This window comes from Amblyomma mixtum, chromosome 3, assembly GCF_055824585.1.
Source record: "Amblyomma mixtum isolate Tamu chromosome 3, ASM5582458v1, whole genome shotgun sequence".
Lineage (NCBI taxonomy): Eukaryota > Metazoa > Arthropoda > Arachnida > Ixodida > Ixodidae > Amblyomma > Amblyomma mixtum.
This window is the reverse complement of record NC_143014.1, coordinates 119,451,610-119,471,717: the sequence shown is the minus strand read 5'-3', so window position 1 is coordinate 119,471,717 and position 20,108 is coordinate 119,451,610. Positions and strand designations below refer to the sequence as shown.

General features: G+C 42.7%; 2 protein-coding genes across 9 annotated transcripts in view; one reads left to right on the top strand and one right to left on the bottom strand.

Annotated features, from left to right (window-relative positions):
- LOC149351604 (uncharacterized) overlaps positions 1-6,661 on the bottom strand; it is an 89,265-nt gene extending 82,604 nt beyond the window's left edge. For 5 of the 8 annotated variants that reach the window (XM_089580920.1, XM_089580919.1, XM_089580927.1 and 2 more), the window contains exon 1: positions 6,595-6,661. The gene's annotated coding sequence lies outside the window, so the exon portion shown is untranslated. Of the gene's footprint in view, positions 1-6,300 lie in introns of all 8 variants that reach the window. The other 3 variants (XM_089580921.1, XM_089580925.1, XM_089580926.1) reach the window with 2 other exon arrangements.
- A 187-nt stretch (positions 6,662-6,848) lies between these two features.
- Positions 6,849-20,108, top strand: part of LOC149351602 (beta-catenin-like protein 1) — a 52,636-nt gene continuing 39,376 nt past the window's right edge. Inside the window, exons 1-10 of the mRNA XM_089580916.1 lie at positions 6,849-7,085; positions 7,176-7,293; positions 7,374-7,444; positions 8,050-8,156; positions 11,381-11,520; positions 14,766-14,863; positions 15,217-15,310; positions 16,960-17,051; positions 17,163-17,235; positions 19,079-19,137. Coding sequence (XP_089437042.1) covers positions 7,056-7,085; positions 7,176-7,293; positions 7,374-7,444; positions 8,050-8,156; positions 11,381-11,520; positions 14,766-14,863; positions 15,217-15,310; positions 16,960-17,051; positions 17,163-17,235; positions 19,079-19,137 — 882 coding nt within the window. The 5' untranslated portion in view covers positions 6,849-7,055. The remainder of the gene's footprint in view (positions 7,086-7,175; positions 7,294-7,373; positions 7,445-8,049; positions 8,157-11,380; positions 11,521-14,765; positions 14,864-15,216; positions 15,311-16,959; positions 17,052-17,162; positions 17,236-19,078; positions 19,138-20,108) is intronic.

Here is a 20,108-nt window from a genome sequence, read left to right as displayed (position 1 = left end):
CGTTCAAGAACCCCTGGTGGTCGAAATTCCCGGAGCCCTTCACTATGGTGTCCCTAATAGCCCGAGTTGCTTTGGGACGTTAAAAAATAGAAAATCACATCAAACAGCGCCACTATGCAGACCTTTCTCAGGCAATGTTTCAATGCTATTTTTTTTATCAATTCTGCTAGGAAATGTCATTTAAAACCAGTGGATCTGCTGTGCTGCTAATTCAGCCAAAAAAATATTGTCTTCCCAAAAACATTAATTAGTAACTGTCTCCACAAAAGCAGATTTTCCTACAAACAGCTTGGCAAATAGTGTGCCAGGTTTCTACCACCTCAACCTTGAAAACACAAAATCCAAAGTTCAAAGGCCACAAGAGCAATGTTGTTGCAAGAGGTCAGCTTGAAACTGACCAAAGAAAATAACACTATAAATCTCATATTGTTGTTTATAAAATGAGGCGTCTGGTTTTTGGTACGCTAGCTGGTGGACGTAGGCAGTTCAAAGGACTTCATTTAACTGGTTCCAATTATCCGGTACCCTGTTTCTGTGGATCTAACGTTTTCTCCGCTACATGAAGCTTGTCAGCCACCAAGTCGTCTTAATTAACTAGAGCCACAGAAACACAGGCAATACTTCTGGCCACATGTGATGTTAGCCAACAAGGCTATTGTCTTTACATGCCAAAGCAATACTGTGGGCTATGAGGCACCATTCAACAAAGGGCAGAGCAAAGAGTTACTTGTGTCTTACATTTGTTTGGTCAAGTTGCACAACCGGCTTCAGTCACCAAAACAGCAACTGCTTTGGGTAAGTCAGCCACAAGAGATGACCAAAACTTTTGTGAGGCATTTAAATGCGTAGTAAAAGATGAAAGCCTGCAAGCTTTGATGAATACAGGGTATGCCAGGGTGAAAACTGTACCCAGTAATCAATGAACAGGCATAACCGCTCCTTAGCGCAGACAAAAATGCTGGGCTGAACGCTGAATGACTGGACATTTAACGAAAGAAATCATGCACGTGTAACAAACACTATAAGCAACTGTTTATTCTAGCAGCTCTACGCTGCGCTTAAGAGTAATATGTGATGCCAATATAGAAAGAACAGAAAAGCAATATATCGACAGAGAAATAAAATAATTCAGGGGGGCACTTTGTTGACTTAGGTGTGGTGAGGCGAAAGCCTTAAGCGCGGTGTTGCTGTTTGTGTCACTGATGTGTTGTTAAGATGTTAAGTTGCACCTGTAAGAGTGGAACGCGACAGCGTCTTGCAACGCTGCCAGGGAGTCCACAGAACGCCATCGCCCTTTGGCTGTACGCCTTGCTCGTCGGTAAATTCGTTTTTGAGGAAAGGAAATACATCTGGTTGGTTGGTTGGTTGTCTCGCATATCTCGGTGAACACCTGAACCTCACCGTAACGGGAAGGGAGGGAGATGGGAGTGAACGAGACACCGTATTCACTAGACACGCCTTTGTTCATTCCAAACCATCGAGCTGGCATGGCGGAGCGGTTAGCGTGCTCGTCTCGCACTCCGGAGACCTTGGTTCGATTCCCCAACTCGACCAATTTCTTACTTGGTTTTATTTATCTGGTCCAACTAGAAAGGTTAATTAGGCTAATTGGTTAATTAAGCAGTTAACTAAACTCAGTCCCACTTACTTGGAGCATCACTATACAATCCCGTTAATTGATTGCATGGTTACTAGCCAAAGTAAAATTGGCCCCGTTTGAAATTCGCGCACTGTGACGTCACGGACATTTCAACCAATTGAAACAAGGTCAGTGTAGCTACGCCGGCCACCTAAGGTCTCGCTTTGGCTGTCGGAGTGCTGCTTTTGCAAAAAAAAAAAAAAAAAACGATAACAAAAAGAGCACTCATCAAAACAGGTAACGACCGAACACTGGGGTTTCTGTTCCTATAATTTTCCAACCGATTAACTGCTTTGCCTTTCTTTCCTTTGAAACATCATCAGACCACCCAATTTAAAGCAACACCGAGGACTAACTAAAGTTGGCTGTATCGACTGGTAACCACACTACAACAACAAAGATGCTACTTCCACTAAATGCTGAGCTTTTAAACTATAAAAGGCCAAAAAATGAAAGGCAGGTAATTTTTCAAGCAAACTGAGAACATTTTGTTTTCCATGCAGATCTCAGAGGATACACCACACTATGTGCTCCATACAACTGACACGAAGCCCTTTTTGCTACTGACGTCACGAGTTTTAACAGAGTGGCAGGGAAAAAAAAATGTTAAAGTGTACAGCGACAGCTGCTAAGGGCCTATTCCCAGGGTTTAGCGTCATAGTAGTATGAGTAGTTGGCATAACCGGAGGGTGGCAAGCATGAGGAAGGAGGAGGAGTGCTACTGAGGAAAAAGGGTGTGGCTGCCATAAGAACCACCCGGACGGTGGTTACAGTTGGAGGAGGGTGTAGTGAGAGCAGAGTAATGCACAACTGAAAAGTGGTTACCGCAGCAGGAGGCAGAAGAGTTGCCTGGGAAAGAAAAGGGTGCAGTGAGAGCAGAGAAATGCACGACCAAATGGTGGCTATTACGGGAACCATCAGGAAGGTGGTTACCGTCGAAGGAGGATGAGGGAGGTATGCTGAGAGCGAAGGGATGCGCCATCAGAGGATGGTTATCGTGGAAAGAGAAGGGGATGGTGAGAGCGGAGAGCTGTACAACCAGAGGTGCACTGCCATGGGAAAAGTTCTGAGGGTGGTTACTGTGGAAGGAGGAGAGAGAGTATGGAGATAATGAAAGGAATGTGGCACACTCAGTCTGTGGTGGCTGTTGTGAAACGTGCCACCCAGAGATGGGCACAGCGGGGTGGCGCCACATGTCTAGAGCGGTGGACTGGTGAGGGAAGCTAGTCCAAGAATGTTATGTGTGAAAAACTAAACCGAGTGCTCTATAACTATGCGTATATGCATCTCGCTCTCAATTTTTTCACCTCACAAGAAATGAAAATACCTCAACAGTTGTCACTGAATCTAGTGTTACATAGCAGTAACCTGTTCGGCCTTTCTTTTTTTTTTAATAAATCCAATTTTCTCAGCAGTAAATGCATCTTTTGCCGCCGAACAAATACCAACGTAGCCACAAAGAGCCAAACAACTGATTTTTTACAAAGAATAAAAAAGATAGAGTTTACCTCAGAGTCCCCTTAAGCTAAGCACAGAACTGGTAGAATAAACAGTTGCCAGTAACACCCATGTGCATTCTTTCTCTCATTGTTTCAATAATGTGTACACTTAAACCGCCTGCAATACAACACTTTTCACTAACTGTGGATTTACAAGCGCTCTGACCAGTGCACCTGACGTCAGCAGGTGCAGTGTAATCACGATGAATGCAATCAGTATCAGCACGAGGGCCTACGGCCATTTAAGTTAAATTAGCATGGACTAATTTCATTAGCAAAGTATGTATGTAGTGTCTCAAACTTAAGAATATGCTGAAAGCAATAACTATACACATAGAACAAACAAGGGCAGCAATTTGGTGGTAATGTGACGTGTTCACCAGGTTGTACAGGAAGAAAACCTAACACAAGCAAGAATCTACCCAGGTAAGCCCTAGATATTCCAAAAAATGTTGTTTGAAGAAAGTCCAACATTGTCAGTCAACCTACAAAACACATGGTATATGCACACACTATTCACACAACCACAGCCAAATCCTGGTTGCTTTTATGGTGCCCTGTCAATCTATCAAATTTATACTCATCTACTCAAGTAACATGCTAACAAAATGAGAACGACATTCTGTGCTGCACACAAAGTATGAAGCGGCAGATGCCCCTCAAAGAAGGCCCTCCAGCCAACGGCGTCGCCTACTTCTCACGGCATCGTGGTTAATCCGATTAAGCCGCAGTTATTCCCATTTCATCTGCCCCACCTGCAATTTCGAGCTGCTAGGTCCAAGGGTATCGGTCAAAGGGGAGAATCGATGCTACTGGCTGGTGGGGATCCTTCGAGGAACATTTGCCGCTCACTATGCACAGCTTGCACGTGACGTCACTTCCGCCCCCATCAAGCGCTTGCGGCCATGATGCCGAACCATGCGGCCATCCCCGCCCGTCCGCCCTGTGACACCTGACCACTCCTCGGACACTTTGGATTATTTTTTCATCTTTCGGGCGCGATGCCTACTCCACAGATGGATGAACCATTCAGTGCAGGCTACTGCTCTGAACTTATTCTATCGGCGCACGTACGCTACGCACACAAAGTGAAAATTTGCGACGATATAGGTCCGTGCACGCTGCGACCGGGAGTCGACGCGACGATGGGCGTTGATGTGTTCCCTGAAGTGACCCAGGGGGATATCGTGTACTCTTTCCACGTTTGTGAAGTTGGAAGAAATGAAAGCCTTCGAATCAATGGAGGCACACAACGATTTCTACAGTAGGTAGGTGAGAAGCCTGTCTGCGATGCGCCTACGAGACGAAAAGCTCGGCCTCGGCACGCCGCTTTCTCTGCCGTCATTGCTCGCTGCGGTCACGACGATCTAACCGGCTTGCCTAGTGCTGTAGCTAGGATGCAGCGACGCGGGACCCAGTCTGGGTTTGTGTTGTTAGACAAATCGGATGGGGTCAATCAAAACAGCAACATTCACTTCAGGGTGCAACCATTGCTTTCCACGTTTTCGCGAACATTTAGTTGACGACACAAGCCTCTCATCTCTCATAAAGTGCGCTCCGCACACAAGTAAATTTGAGTTACCGGGGTCCAAACTGTCACGCTTAATGCGAGCCAGCCACAGCTCGTGCAGATTCGTACTGAGTCATGGAGCGCTCGCACTTGCATGCCTGCGATTACCTGACGAATGCAGATGAAGTTTGTGTTCATCGGCTTCTTGTTTCACCTGGACCTGTTGCTACGGTTGGAGCAGCCAAGGGTGGCACACAAAACCATACTGAATCTACGGATGGACGAGAACCAACACGATGCGAGCTAACATAGGCAGCGGTAAGCTAGAAGCGGTGGTTCGGCAGCATGGCCGACTAGCAGCCGACGGCCACCGAATGTGACGTCGGTGCAAGCTATGTATAGATGCTCCTTTGTCTGATGGTGGAGCCTTGCAGCAACTCAGACGAAACACAAAATGCTTCAAAAGAAATGAGAGCTGTAGAGGTACATGCCACAGGCATAGCAGTACACAATGCAGGGTACATGCACATTTGTCAAAAGTACAGAGCCCAAAAGGTTTGCTTCTAAGCCAGGTAGTGGGGCTGTTGAAGCATCTGTGAAATTCCTACCTTATGGAGGGGCGAGAACAAGAGTTCCTCTCACTTTTCATGAGATTTAGAATGCTGGCGATGCATGGGCCACATGGTGTGGTCCAGAACCCAGTGTGCTCTAAACTTGTGACAAAGGGTACCTTTGCACCAAGGAGTAGCTGTCCCACAACTATCAGTAAAAAGCCTTCCAGGCATTTATGTCACAACTACTTGAGATCTCAACTGCTGGATGGAACTGGCATAGCCTTCATTTTCTCATTTAATATGTAATACCACACCTGGCTGTGGCAAAATCTCTACATTTCCAGAGAACATTTTGGTCAGTTGCTGGGTGTTTTGAAAAATCCCTCCCCTTCAGTCACTCAACCCTTCACACGTTGCACATAAGGAGAAACAATCACATGCAATCACGTGCATGTTAGAGCACTGCTACATAAACCTGGTACACAAGAACAAGGAAAACAAAGCATTTTGCACTTTTTCATGTTAAAATATGTACTGCATATGCACATTTCACGTCCACTTAATCCATCCGTCAGATTCAATACAAGCAGCAAAATTACCCACTCCTTTCAGCAATTACATCTGCCTGCCGCGCGCAAGACAAGCTCAGTAAAGCAACAACGTTCTTAGCACCAAAACTGGGCAACCAAACATTCCACAAAAGCACACTTCCGACCCCGCAAGCAAATAGCACCAAAAATGCAAATAAATGCCCGCTTGTAACTTCGGTTTACAGCATCGAAAACTGGTGCTTATGGATAATGCTTTATTAGCAAACGCTAGCAGCGGTTTACCTACGAACGCGGCGCAATTCACGTCGGATGGCAACAATATTGTATCAACACTGCAGGCAAGTTTCGTACCACCATCACTAGCATGCCTTGCGTAGTCGCACAAGCAGCTAGGTCCAAACAACATGCAAAACAAACAAAAATTCAAACTGAAGAAACAAAAAGTAGCACTTGATTTCACTGCATAACGAAGGCGCAGTTAGCCGACGCGCCGGCACAAACAAAACGCTGTACTCCTACAAGCTTTCAGTACAATGTGCACACTTACCGCGTGTCAAGCATGTGAGAATTACACTGCGCTTTTGCTTCCCTTAACGGCAAGTTCTCAAGGCAAGCCCACGTTTGGTTTCTTGCGGAAAGCGCACCTCGCACTTGCGGGCACACTTCACCGCGTTTAGGCCTAACATGATGGCAAGATGAACGAGCCGGCGGCACTAAGTTCACAAAAACTAGGAACTCATCACATTTAAAAATAAAAGTCAGCACTCAGTGTCTTACCACAGATCAAGCTAAACTGAATGCACAACTAACAACGCGCATAAAATGAGAGAAAACTACTAACATTGCTCAGTGTCCAACAACCCAACACAACAACCAGACGAGAGCCATTGATTACGGGTCTAACAAAACCCGAAATTAAATATTAATGCATTTTATACCAAAATATTTATGATCACAATTAGTTAAGATGCAAGCAGTATTAAAAATAAGAGTCAAATATTAGTTCTAATATTTTATCATTTTAATTTTTAGCTTTTTGTTTTTGTTTTTAAGCATTGTTTTAAGCTTATTTCGCGCGCGTTTCCCCCGTGTCCCCTGTCGTTTCAGTATTTTTCGAATAGTTTACATCACAGTTCACTTTGTTTAATCGCACCGCTGGCCGTGCTGATCGGGGCATATGGATTGGGGTCGCCGTTATTTGTAAAGATTTTGTGCGTTTGGGTGTTGAATTTTTAAACGTGGCTTATGTGATTGGTTTCGCGACTTGTGTATTTCGAGAGCTGTGGTTTGAGATCTTCAGAAATGGACGTTGGGGAGCTGTTAAATTACAAGGTAAGCTGCGAATAAGGCATTTAATTTACCAGCGTGCATTATTGTAGCGTTCATAAAGCGTCAAATACGTTGTTTATCTCACGATTCAAGCCTGCGAAGGAGCCAAAGCGTGGCTTGGAAGATGATGAAGAAACGGCAGACATGCGGCCGAGAAAGCGGCTGCAACACAACGCTCATACAGGTGGAACGATGAGAGTGTCGCGATTTGGTAAGTTAGTTTCAGGTTACATTAACCAGCGATCCTTGTTTTTCTTTAAGCTGTTGTTACTATAATTATTTTCAACGCAGCTCCTTTGCGTGAAGAGCCGGAGCCCACATCGAGAGAAGAAACCGCAGACATACCGCAGCCTGACAGTGACGTATGTCATGCATTATTCCTGCAGTTGTTACTAGAATATAGTTTTGGTGGCCTGAAATGTTGCACGTTAGCAGTGGTGTAGATGAGATTTCTTCACTTTATTAAGAGCAATCCCCGATCTGATATCCTGCAATCATTTAGTCAAGCTTGTTTTGTTTGCCAGCCAACGAATTGCGGTCATGGTACCTCATTAGTTCATAGCAAGGGTCGCCCGAGTTGTTGGCATTTCTTATGCACTGATGTGTGCTGCAGTACGTAATTTAGTAACCGAGTTGAAGGGAGTCCCCCAACCCATTATGTTTCATACTAGGAAGTTACAAAGCTATGCTATGCACCTCTCAGATCTTCGCAGTTGAAATTTCGAACCCCTGGTTTGGAGCAGTCATATTATGGTCATAAAAGAAAGCTGTATAGATTTCCTTTGTAACCTTATGGCCACACGCACGTAGATGTTGACAGTGGTTATGTTCTTGGCTGATTATTGTAGTGTGATTTCTTTGGAAGCATCAGCGCTATGGTTGTCAGCTTTGTGTTTGCTTCTTTTCAGTGCTTCCCAGTGTGCATGTAATTTGTTAATTATTTTTCAATTTATTTTTCTATTTTTAGATTGACATTCTTGATGACACTAATCTCAAGAAGCTTATACTCAATTTTGAGAAAAAAGTGCTCAAAAACCAAGAGCTCAGAATCAAGTACCCAGATCTTCCTGAAAAGTGAGTTTCTGTTGTTTCATGTATTTAGGGAGCAGTAACACATGCTGCATGGCTTGCCAGCCTTAGGTGTTGCGTAGCCTCTGATTGCTGTTGCTGCAAATTAGCACTGAATGTGAGACAGCTGCTGCTGCCTTAGTGGTTCATGGGGTTTAACGTCCCAAAGTGTCAAGTGAAAGTGGAGGACTCCGGATAGTTGCAACCACCTGGGGTTCTTTAAGCGTTGACATCGCACATTACATGGGCCTCTAGCATTTTGCCTCCACCGAAATGTGACCATCATAGCTTAGACCGAACCCGCCTCTTTCGGCTCACCAGCCGAGCACCATAAGCACTGAGCCACCACTGCGGCGCCGCTTACTTAGTACCTTAGTGCTTGTTAATACCGGAAAAAATTATTGGACGCCTAGCCTTCTATCGAACAGTATTCAGTACATAGAATGGATTTTCGAAAGGGCTCTTATTTTCTAGTAGTAGTGGTGTATGTGCACTGTTTAACTTTATTGTGTCCAGTTGTCATTATTAGTGCTCTTCATTCAGTATTGCTTTCCTACGGGTTGTGTTGACAATAGCACTGTTTTAAAGTGCTTGTAATGGTTTCAGGCAATTTTCTGTCTAGAGATAGTGTTACTGCCTGCAAGTATGCTGAATTTGCACATTATGTCCCCAAATGAGTTGGTTAGATGAGTTGTTTAACATATCACAAAGAAACAGTGTGAAAAGATTGTTGATGTATGTTTCAGTTCATTCTTTGTTGACCAGTCTTTTTTGTTTGTTTGTTTGTTTGTTTGCTGTTCCTTCCACGGTGGTTCCAGCACCTCCTCTATACTTTCAGTGTCAGTCATGTCACATGCTTTATGGTGGAGCTGCTTCAGACACCCCTGTTTGCTTGCTTGCTGTGATCTGCTATTTAGTGAGTGCTACATGCACCAAAAAAGTGAAAAATGGGTTCCCTCATTTTCTGTTCTTAGACACAAGGTGCTCTCCCCTCAGACTCTCCGTGTTTTAAACTTCCTTTGAGGTAATGAGTATGGTTTTGTCATGGAAAACATTGCTCAGTGGGGTGGTGGTCCCCGTGCCATCCGCTTGTGGAAAAAATTAGCACAGGCTGTACGAGTAACAAAGTGGATTCCAGGGAAGAGACGTAGCAGGGAGTTTCAGAGAATCTGGTGGAGAAGTGAGGTTAGATAAGTGGAAGAGACCTTTGTCCTGCAGTGGAAGCAACTTGGCTGATGATGCTAGGTAGTATTATTAACCCTTTCAGGTACTGCTGGTTGTTTGGATACAAAGCAAACATTTTTCCACCAAAATAACATAGGCAGGCCTCAGAAAGGCGTTTATACCATGTACAAAATTTCATGCAAAATGCCACAATAGTTAATTATTCTGACTTCAAAATGCTAGTATATTTTAAATAAACACCCGAGGGATCATGGAATCACTTTTTGTTCCAAAGATGCACATTGTCCTCGAATGCAAAACATATAATTATATTAATGGTGGCAAAAATCATCTGCATGAAAATGGTGAATGATGTGTTACCAAGCTCACTGTTTTGTGAAATATTATTTGAGCTGACATAGTGGCTAGATGGCATAAAAAACCATCCCATGTGCAATATGAAGGATGCTAAATTCACCTTCGATAACAAAATCATTGCTATATGTGGCACACACTCGGAAAAGGCTAAGTTCATTTTGTACACAATTGTACTCAGTTGTGTACATAGTGCATCAAAGGGCTGAAAGAAACTTTCTTCGCATTTTGACAGTGCGCTCATGATTCACGTCCATCACCCATATGACATCAGTTTGGCAGTTGCAAGCACTGGCATATAGAATGGTATCAGCGTGATCAGTCAAGAGTTGCAATTTTCAAAACCCATTTATAAGTTAGCACTTTGTGTAGAGTTGCGAAACATAAGCTGGGTACCCATGAGAAGATTCTCTACCAATTCCGTGCATTAGGATATGCTCATCAAAATAACTTCATTGCCCCTTTATTGTACCTTGTACTGTTGGTGGTGCAGAAAGTTTGAGATATGTCAGACCTGCAAACAGTGCAAATGTCATCGCATCCTTGGCACACATCCTGAAATTTACAGGTGAACTGCACAAGCTGCAAGTGCAACTGCATATGGAACCGTTTTATTCCTAGCTGCTTGCTCAAGGGGTGGAACAGTAAAAATTTTGGTGCAACTGGCGTTTGGTGCACTGATAGAACCTTCATGTTTCACAAGCATCAAGTGTTGTGTTAAGCTCAAATTACAATTCATTCTTTATAGCAATATGGACAGTGTGAAAATGATGTTTGTTTGTGCATGAGGGTTTAATGTCTCAAAGCGACTCGGGCTATGAGGGACACCTTAGTGAAGGGCTCCGGAAATTTCGACCACTTGGGGTTCTTTAACGTGCACTGACATCGTACAGTAGACGAGCCTGGAGCATTTCGCCTCCATCGAAATAGAACCGCCGTTGCCGGTATCGAACCCACGTCATTTGGGTCAGAAGCCGAGCGCCGTAACCACTGAGCCACCGCGGTGGGCTCAATGTGAAAATGAGCTGATGCATTCACTTGCTTGGAACTTAAGTTTGTTGAAAGTGTGAAAGTAATTGTAATGTCATTGTTTGTTCCTTTTATTCTTTAAAGACTATGCACATGTTAGAGTAAAAAACAACTTGTACTTATGTGGCTAAATGTATTACTTTACAGACAAAAAAATAAAGTTATGTAACACTCATTAGGCTTAAGCAAAACAGCACTGAAAGACTTTAGTGAAAGAACAATGCCCTGCTAGGCACAACACTGGCTGTGGATTATTATTTGTGGTGTTATTAATTACAGCTCTGGAACTGTTTTATGTTTAGTTTCACCCGGCTTCAACATCGGCCTCTCGGGCCACTTTTCAGTGGAGGCGAAATGCAAAAGGCACCCATGTGCTTAGTGATGTCAGCGCACATTAAAGAAACCAACCACAGGTGATCTAAATTGATCGAGAGCCCTCCATTACAGTGTTCGTCAGAGTCCATGTGTTGCTTTGTGACGTTACACCCCACAATTTACAGTTTTTAAATTGCTTCTATTTATTTATTTATTTCAAGTTACCCTCTTGGCCCAGAGGGCATTACAGAGGGGGAGTGATGCAGTGGAAAGAAAAAACAGTGCAACATCTGTACTACTTTGGTAGTGTATATGAGCATGCCTTTATTTTTACTGTGTATTTGCAGGTTCATGGATTCTGAGGTCGAGCTTAACGACATCCTGCAGGAGATGCATGTTGTAGCCACCCAGCCAGAACTTTATCCAATCTTGGTTGAACTGAATGCTGTCCAGAGCATTTTAGGTCTTTTGTCCCATGAGAACACTGGTATGGTTCTACTTGTTCATTACTGCTGGCAGTCCCTTTGCTTATCGAGCTTTTGTTAACATGTGCTATGTTTTAAAAAGTACACCAGTAACAGTTGATCAACGAATAACACAAACTTATTCAAGCAGATTTAACCAAGGGGCACTGTTAGGCTGAGGGAGGCTGAAAAGAATTTTTTACTGGAGTGCTGCCAACTTTTATATGCATAGTGCTGCACAGTTTTATGAAACTGTGTAACACCTGCAGTTTACTCCAGTATTAAACAACCAACTGGCCTGAACACAAACCATATTAAGGAATTTTTTTTCTGGCAGATAAACATTGTTATTTGTGAAGTGGATCATAGCATACATAATAGGCTCCTCATAGTCGTCATCTGTGCATTTTTAGCTGCTAGTGGTTCATGCTACTTCAGAGCTGGGAAAGCTTGCAACTGTCAAAAAAATTCTAACCACCAGAAACTGTGTGGAATATTCTCATAAGTTGACAGATTAAAATCCACATGGGCGAATGAGGTGAGGGCAGGTAGGGCTTATAAACCTTGAATATATTTTAACTAAAATCAGCTGCATATCCCATGAAAGGAAATTGTATTATAGCTTTCAAAACTATAAAATTGTCTTTTTCTGCCGCTGCACCGTCATCTTTTTTTTTTGCAAAGTGCTGCCTCGTTAAAGATTCTGCATATCTGTAAAGAAGATATGCAAGTGTATGGTTTCAGTCAAGTGGGTGTTTGTGTGTGATAATTATGTTATGTCTGTAAACAAAAGCTGTTTAAGACTTGCTTAGTATTACATGGTATAACATAGCAGCCTGACTGAACTGCATATATGCAGTGTGTGCACTGCTTTTGGCATGCAATCTTGTCATGTTGGTGCTGTGGTAAAATGCAACACGAGATGCTGAACTGTCCAATTAACGAGGACTACGGAGGCAGTAATTAGTGCATGGTGCCAGTTTCTGTTGACACACACATGAAAAACAGCACTCAGTGTCTGCAGAAACATGCTGATGTAGCAACAGCTTTCCTTTCACGTACCAACTAGCCCACATCTCCACATTATTGCAGAATGCAGTGTGCCAAAATGCAAAGACAGAAATACGTAGCTGCAAAATGTATACTATATTCTGGATGCTTTAGCGCACTGGCATGACCACATTTACCGATGCACACCCAGAGTGCGGGGCACTTTCACAGCCACTGCTGATAGCTGCTAAATGAGATAATTATGCAGGCAGAAGCAAGGCAGCACAGGTTTGAAATCTAATTTATTATGTGCATGAGGATGTTGGCACACATCAAATGTGTGATGTAGGGAAGTTCGATGCAGGCATGCATCAGTTATATGCTATCTATATAAGGAATTCCAATGGCCATGCTGGATAAAAATAGATAATATTTTGGAAATATCTGAGTTTGGCTTAAGGGTGTGTAACTGTGGACAACAAATGTGTTCTCTATCTCTGGACAACATACGTGCCCACAGATAGAAACAAATTGTCTTCCAGTTTTTTTGCGTAGGCAATGATATAACCATTACAGAATAGACAATATGCGAAATGTGCAGCACCATCACTTAGCACTCTGAGAACTAGTCCTACCATGCTGGTTCAGTCAAGAAAAGAAACAACTGCCTGGCATTGGGTAAAGACGGGTGCGCTTTGTGTGAAAGGTGAAATGGCAATGCACCGTTGAGCTATGCTAAGCATTCTGCGAGGATACTAAAATGCATGCAGGAACCAGGTATACTTTTCAGCTTCTCGTTTGCTATTTTTCTACTGTGCGCGTACATTTTAATAACACCAAATGCAATGTGAGATATCATGAAACTGATATCTCACATCACCGACCCATTTATAGCTTTCGCTTTTTTCGCTGATTATTCGCAAAGCTTTATAGCTGATTTGTTTTTGAAATTACTTTGGTTTTGATCAGAAGAGGAACCACTTTCATGCATTTAGTAACTCTCCAGCAGTGCATGATTGATCGGATGTAAACATATCATTATGTACTTGAACAGCGAGATAGACAGGGCAGTTTTTTTTTTCAGCCAGCGTATGCCAGTGCTGCTCAGGCATCTAGTGTGGCTACAAAGAAGAACTTTAATTAATTTACCTGCAAATTGTGGCCATGCGCACTCTGCGTGCTTCAGCTACAAGCCTCGATCGTTTGAGCCATGGCGTGCATATACTACAGTGCACTCAAAGGACCATGCGTCGATTGCAGCTTAGTTCTCTACATGTTTAGTTGTTGAGTTTCTTTCATGTTCAGTTATGTTTACAAGCGCAGCAAAGCTCTCTTGACCATGCAGTTGTCGCAAGGTGCCAGGCTCTGATATAGGGTTGTTTGGGACTCCTTTTAAATAGCTTGAAGAGTAGTAGTAGTAGTTTAATGAAATTTGGCTTGACGCCTGTACAATTGAAGGAGGCGGTTCCGTCAAGGGCACTGAGGACAGATTGAAGTTGGCCTGCATTGATAGGCTTTCTAAGCACAGAGAGACCACTCTCACCGAAAACAGAGCTTTTGTAAGCTAGAAAGAGACTAAAAGGCTAAATACAGGCGTCATTATCACTGGCCGATTTCGTTAGTAATATGTGTGTGTTGACACAGATAATTAGGTGCGGACCGCAGAGGCTATGCGACACCGTCATTCACTTCAAAACGGTGGCAATCTGTCCTTTTCAGTAAGAATGTCGCGAGTTTAAATTGACTGGCAGGAAGATTTTTAAATTTGATTTTTTCGGTGATAAATGTCTCTTTTGGCTGGTGGACAATTGGGGAATTTCGGTGAGATTTAGAAAATGTGAAAAATTTAGAAGATTCTAAAGGGCTAATTTATTTGATAGCCTTGTTTTTACTGTGTGTACCATTTGCAGATGCCTTGTTGTTCTCCAGGACAGGAAAGATAGCTAGTGTCCAGTGCACTAAATTCCTTTCTCTGGGTGTTCACTTTATGTCAATGTTTTTTTCTGAATCTGCTTTCTGAGGTCATGGTGGGAGGTAGTGAAGAAATTTCAGATAGATAAAAAAAGTGTTGCTCTGGTACAGAGGTGGTAGACTTCACATTGCATTATACGGTGATAGGAATCGCTGAGAAATAAATGCTTCATTTTGATTTGAAAAGTGTCCTTCTGTTGTGCAGTAAGTGTGCTTGGTTAACATTTCAATGAGGAAAGATATAGCTGCTGGGGATGACATATGTTGTCACTTAAGCTTACATTAGATGAAATTCTGTCTCTTGTAGACATTTCCATAGCAGTTGTGGATCTTTTGCAAGAGCTGACTGATGTGGACTCTCTGCATGAAAGTCAAGAGGGGGCAGATATGCTGATTGATGCATTGGTAAGTATTTTCACTTTTGCTGTAGTAGCTTGAGAACAATTTTGATACCTTCAGTATGGTTTAAACCAAGTATCATTTGTTTCATTCAGGAACACCACATCAGCTGAGACTTTGACCTCTGTATAACACATTTGTCTTTAAGCAAAATCTAACGAAAACAGTTGTGCAAATGATCATCCTATACCAGCAAATCTTTGCTCTGTAGGCTAATATTTTTTGTTCTCTGTTGAAAGCAGTGTTGCAATTAAGTGAGCTCTAGTTGTAGCTTGCTTGAAGACAAGAAAATGTTGCTGAAACATTCCTTGCCTGCTTCTAATGCAAATCTCAAGTGCTCTTAATTTATTATCCCCTAGATTGACGGTCAGATTGTAGCCCAGTTGGTGCAGAACCTAGATCGTCTAGACGAGTCTGTTAAGGAGGAAGCTGAAGGTGTTCATAATACACTTGGTGAGTTGTTCATTGTTTGCAAATTTTCTGTCGCTGGAGACTCCCTTCTCAGTTTTTTTTTTAACTCCATGCGGGCTTGTAGGTGTGTGCAAAAACGGAAGGCGCTGGGGAAAGCTTGCATGCAACGAGCAGACAACATGATGAACCGGCTATGCCCACCCTTCGCCCGTCAGTCAGAATGACACACCAATGGAATGCCTTTAGTGAAAGTTTTCAGGATGACATCAGCCTGAAGGCTCGGGAGCCAGAGTAGAGGATGAGGATGTTTGCTTCTCAAAGGAAAGAAAGAACGGGCTTTGATTTGAATTTTTACAGCTTTTCGGGGCGCGCATGGCCCTAGTATTTTGCAGAGGTTATCTTCGATGCCTCATCTATGCAGTGGGCTTGTTTTTCAAAAATGTCCAGACCCCTGGTCCATGGCCCTTTAAGCTTAGCTGTCTTACTTTGCAGCATGTAGGAGATAAGTGCATTGACAAAAAATTTGGGATGCTGTTGCAGATTTGGACCTAACTGCCTACTATAAAAATGCAGTAAAAGGTTAGCTTTCATTGATTGCTATACACATTATACTCTGAACACACAGACTTGCGATTGGCTGCTCCTCTTCAGCGCTCCATGAGTATTAAAGGAGCGCCAGCCTCCCTCACCTCCTCTTCTCAAACGTGTTGCTGGTCTTCTCTGCTTTGTATTCTCTTGAGAATACAAAGGGCACAGCATCAGGCATTGTCTTTCGAGCAACATGGTGAGGATTCTCAACAAGGCTGGGCTAGTTGTGTAGTCTTTGTGGAGAAAGTACTCTGAAAAAATTGGCCATGATGGCTGCGCAACTTGAATCCTCAGTCTTCAGAGCTTCTACTCTCAAAAACGGGTTTAAAGGTGTGACTAGACTAGCAATGCTGTTGCGACAGCTTTGACTGCAGCCGCACCTTATAGGTGCCAAACACTTCAGGACAAAAGTTTGCAGCGGAAAAGCAGATAGTTACGCAAGGCATATTTATAGGTATAGCAACTCCACCCAGTCGACCACCCGTGTGTAGTGATTTGAGTTGCGTAAGTGCAGCGGGGGTGTTGTGATGTCACATTTGCAGCTTACAGAGACGGTTGCCATGTGCAGTAGTATAATACAAAATCGCTGAGAAAATGAGATTCACACCTTTCTTTAACAAAAGAGCTTGCCATATTCCCCAGCTCTAGCAGTTCAACTCTTGTTTGCATTATAAACTGCAGCTGCAAAATTTTGTTTTGGTATCCCCTTAAATAACAGTTGTTTAGTATACAAACATGCACAGACCAACTTGGCATAGTAGGTGTAGCAGATATTTATGCTTAATGTGATGTAAAGCCTTTTTTTTATACACCCCGCCGCGGTGGCTCAGTGGTTACGGCGCTCGGCTGCTGACCCGAAAGACGCGGGTTCGATCCCGGCCGCGGCGGCTGAATTTCTTGAAGGTGAAATTCTAGAGGCCCGTGTGCTGTGCGATGTCAGTGCACGTTAAAGAACCCCAGGTGGTCGAAATTTCCGGAGCCCTTCACTACGGCGTCTCTCATAGCCTCAGTCGCTTTGGGACGTTAAACCCCAATAAACCAAACCAAACCAATCTTTTTTACACTTTGACTGTAGAGAATTATGAATTTATTGGTTATTTCAGCTATTATTGAAAATTTGACTGAGTTCCGACCAGATTTGAGTGTTCAGGCAGCACAGCAAGGGCTGCTTGCCTGGATATTGAAACGACTTAAGGTGAGTGGCATGCACAGTGCTGGCATTTGTGACTTATGTTTACTGATAAGAGTGCTTATGCAAAAATAATCATTCCTTTTTGCTTTCTTTGTGCTTGGTGTTGACATTCAGGTCAAGATGCCATTTGATGCAAACAAGCTTTACTGCAGTGAAATCCTTTCGATCCTGCTTCAGAATCATGATGGTGAGCATGTAGTACATTCTGCCTTTCCTTTCTCGTGTTGATATTTTATTCATGTGCTCTTCAGAGCTCACCATAGAGGCAAAAAGCGTTTTTTGCCATTCTCAAGTATTATAGTACATATACTTAAAAATAATTTTGGTGGCTGAACATGTAGTCTCATCATGTTGGAAGCCTGAGTTAAATATGCAGTGCTGCTTGATTCTGTATTCTGAAGATTAAAATATATTTGTGCAATCCTGCCATGACATAAGATAATCTGGAATGGAGAAATAATGGCTTCATAGTTGGAATTCAGCATATTGAATTCTAACTGTGCAGTCACTCCAACTAGCTCAGTTCAGCATTCTTTTGAAATTATGGTAGTAGTGTATAAAAATATGCAAAGTTGTTTCTGCTGTATAAAAAATATGGAAAGTTGTTTTCTTCTGTATAAAAAATATAAAAAGTTGTTTCTGGCTTTTCTTTTGCAAGGAAAAGATTTTTTTGTTTGGTGAAACCAGCAGTTCTTTTTTCTTGAATTGTACTCATTTATAAAAAGTAGCAAGAAGCTCTGCAATATTTTTTTTTTTGAAAACCTTGTGCCCTTCTCAAAACATTAGCCAGAAAAAGTGATCTTCACATTTTAATGCAGCATTAAATTAGTCTGCAAAACGCTGCACTTATAATGCATCAGCTCTCTTGCATTATTATGAGTAGAGAGTCCGAGGTTAAGGCGTTCGTCTACTGAGCCGGGGTACCCGGGTTCGAACCCGACCATGGTGGCCGCGTTTTGATGTAGGCAAAGCGCAAAAGGCGCCTGTGTGCTGTGCGATGTCAGTGCACATTAAAGATAAAAAAACAATTCTGAGGGAGGCTGCAGTTCGAGGTTTTTGCATAAATTTTTTATACAGGATTAACTACAATATTCTGCACCCTTCTGTGACTTTAGTTAGCCTTGATTGAGGTGGTTTCAATGCAACAACTACAGAGTAACCCCATTGGTCAATTTCTTAATGCTGCTTTGCTGCCCCCAGCTCAGTGTGATGAATGTGCTGAAACCTATATTAGTGTAAACTTGAATTCGCTGCTGGAATGTGGCTGGCTGTAGTTTTCCAGTGTTTATTGCATACTATATATGGAACACAACAAATTTTAAAGAGATGCTGAGGACAGCCCCATCTATCTTCAATGCAGGCGAAACTTGAAAGGCATCAGTGTGTTATGCGACGTCAGTGCGTGTTAAAGAACCCCAGGTGGTCTAAATGAATCCGGAGCCCTCCACTACAGTGTCCCTCATAGCCCATGTGTAGCTTCGGGATGTTAAACCCCACAATTTATATTTTACTATTTTTTATTTGTGGTAAATATGGCTCTTTCTGGGTATGTTAATATTTGTCTGGCATCAAAAGATGCGTTTATTGATGAGAGAATTGCATTTAAAAATTTTCCCCCACATATACAACAGGAAAAACTCCATGATGACCATTTGGAAGTTAATGGTAGTGTAGTTTAGCCTCTGGGATCTGCACCCAAAAAACTGCGTCAGCACACTGCAAAATCAGTACTTGCAAAATCGGCTGGTGATGGCAGTAACTGTATTCATTTTAAGGTCTCTTCTAGCTTATAAAAGCTTTATTTTCAAAGCAGCCGCTGTCGTTAGGAGGTAATAATCTACTGATACAGGCCAACTGCAATTTGACCTCGGAGTCCCTTTAAGGACATACCATCCACCCAAGACCATGACCTGTGGTGGTCATGGGAAAGTTGCTATGCATTTAATGAACGGAACTGCTAGTATGTCATCCTTTCAATTTTTAATTAATGTGTACAGCTGTTTACTCCAACAGTGTGTTTCCATTTGCAGAAAACAAGAAGTTGCTTGGGGAGATTGATGGCATTGATACATTACTGCAGCAATTATCTGTGAGTGTCTTCTTTCTAATCACCAGCAATGAGAGTTGTATAAGTCTAGTCTGTTTTAATATTGCTTACATGATCTTCTTACTTGTGAAAGGTTTTCTTGTTGGCTATTTGGGGTTCTTTGCGTGGTAGCATTTTGTCATTTAAAGCGTATGCATTTGGTGTTTGTAAATATTGATGGTGCAGAGTTTATGGTTGGTGCATGCTAAGGGTGAGGAACTGACTGAAGAGCCTGCTAAACTAATGTTAACATTATTAAAAGAAAGGAAGGACACTGACAGGAAGGAGCGCACTTAGCCCTGCCATTGTCCTTCCTTTGCTGACATGAGACTGCTGGCTATAATATTCAGTGCTCATAGATAATCTGTGCGACTTAACTCCACGACTCAGTTTCATACCACGAGAGAGCGAAAATGAAATGCCCTGCCCAAAGTATAAGCTGGCATTTGCTACATATTCCTGTGCTAATGGTGACGATACTAGCATGACAATGCGTGACAAAGAGTTGCACAAAGACTAAACTGTACTCAACATTCTGAACACGAGAACACATTCAGGCATGCATTTACTATATACATGGTGTATGCTGTGCACAATGCAACATTAGCACAACCATCATCTGCAACGTGTTGCGCAAATAAACATGTGCCGTAGAATGCTTCTCCCAGCTAAATGGGCGCATTGTTCGAGCTCATATTTCGCACAGAAATGGCATTTGGTCGGCAGAATTGTTTTATATCACGTTTTATACCTCCAGTTCTTACTGAACTTTGAACATGAACGATCGGGCAACCTTCAAGATTGTTGCGATCTCTGAATCGAGGTGTCCTGCAGCCAAGGAGATGATAACTGCATGCCTCTTCATTTCCTGAGTCACCTGAAGCTCTGCCATGGTCACCTACAACAAAGAAGGATTTGTAACTTTGATGTTGAGGATGGAGTGCCACCTAGAATGCATGTTCTCAAATACCTGC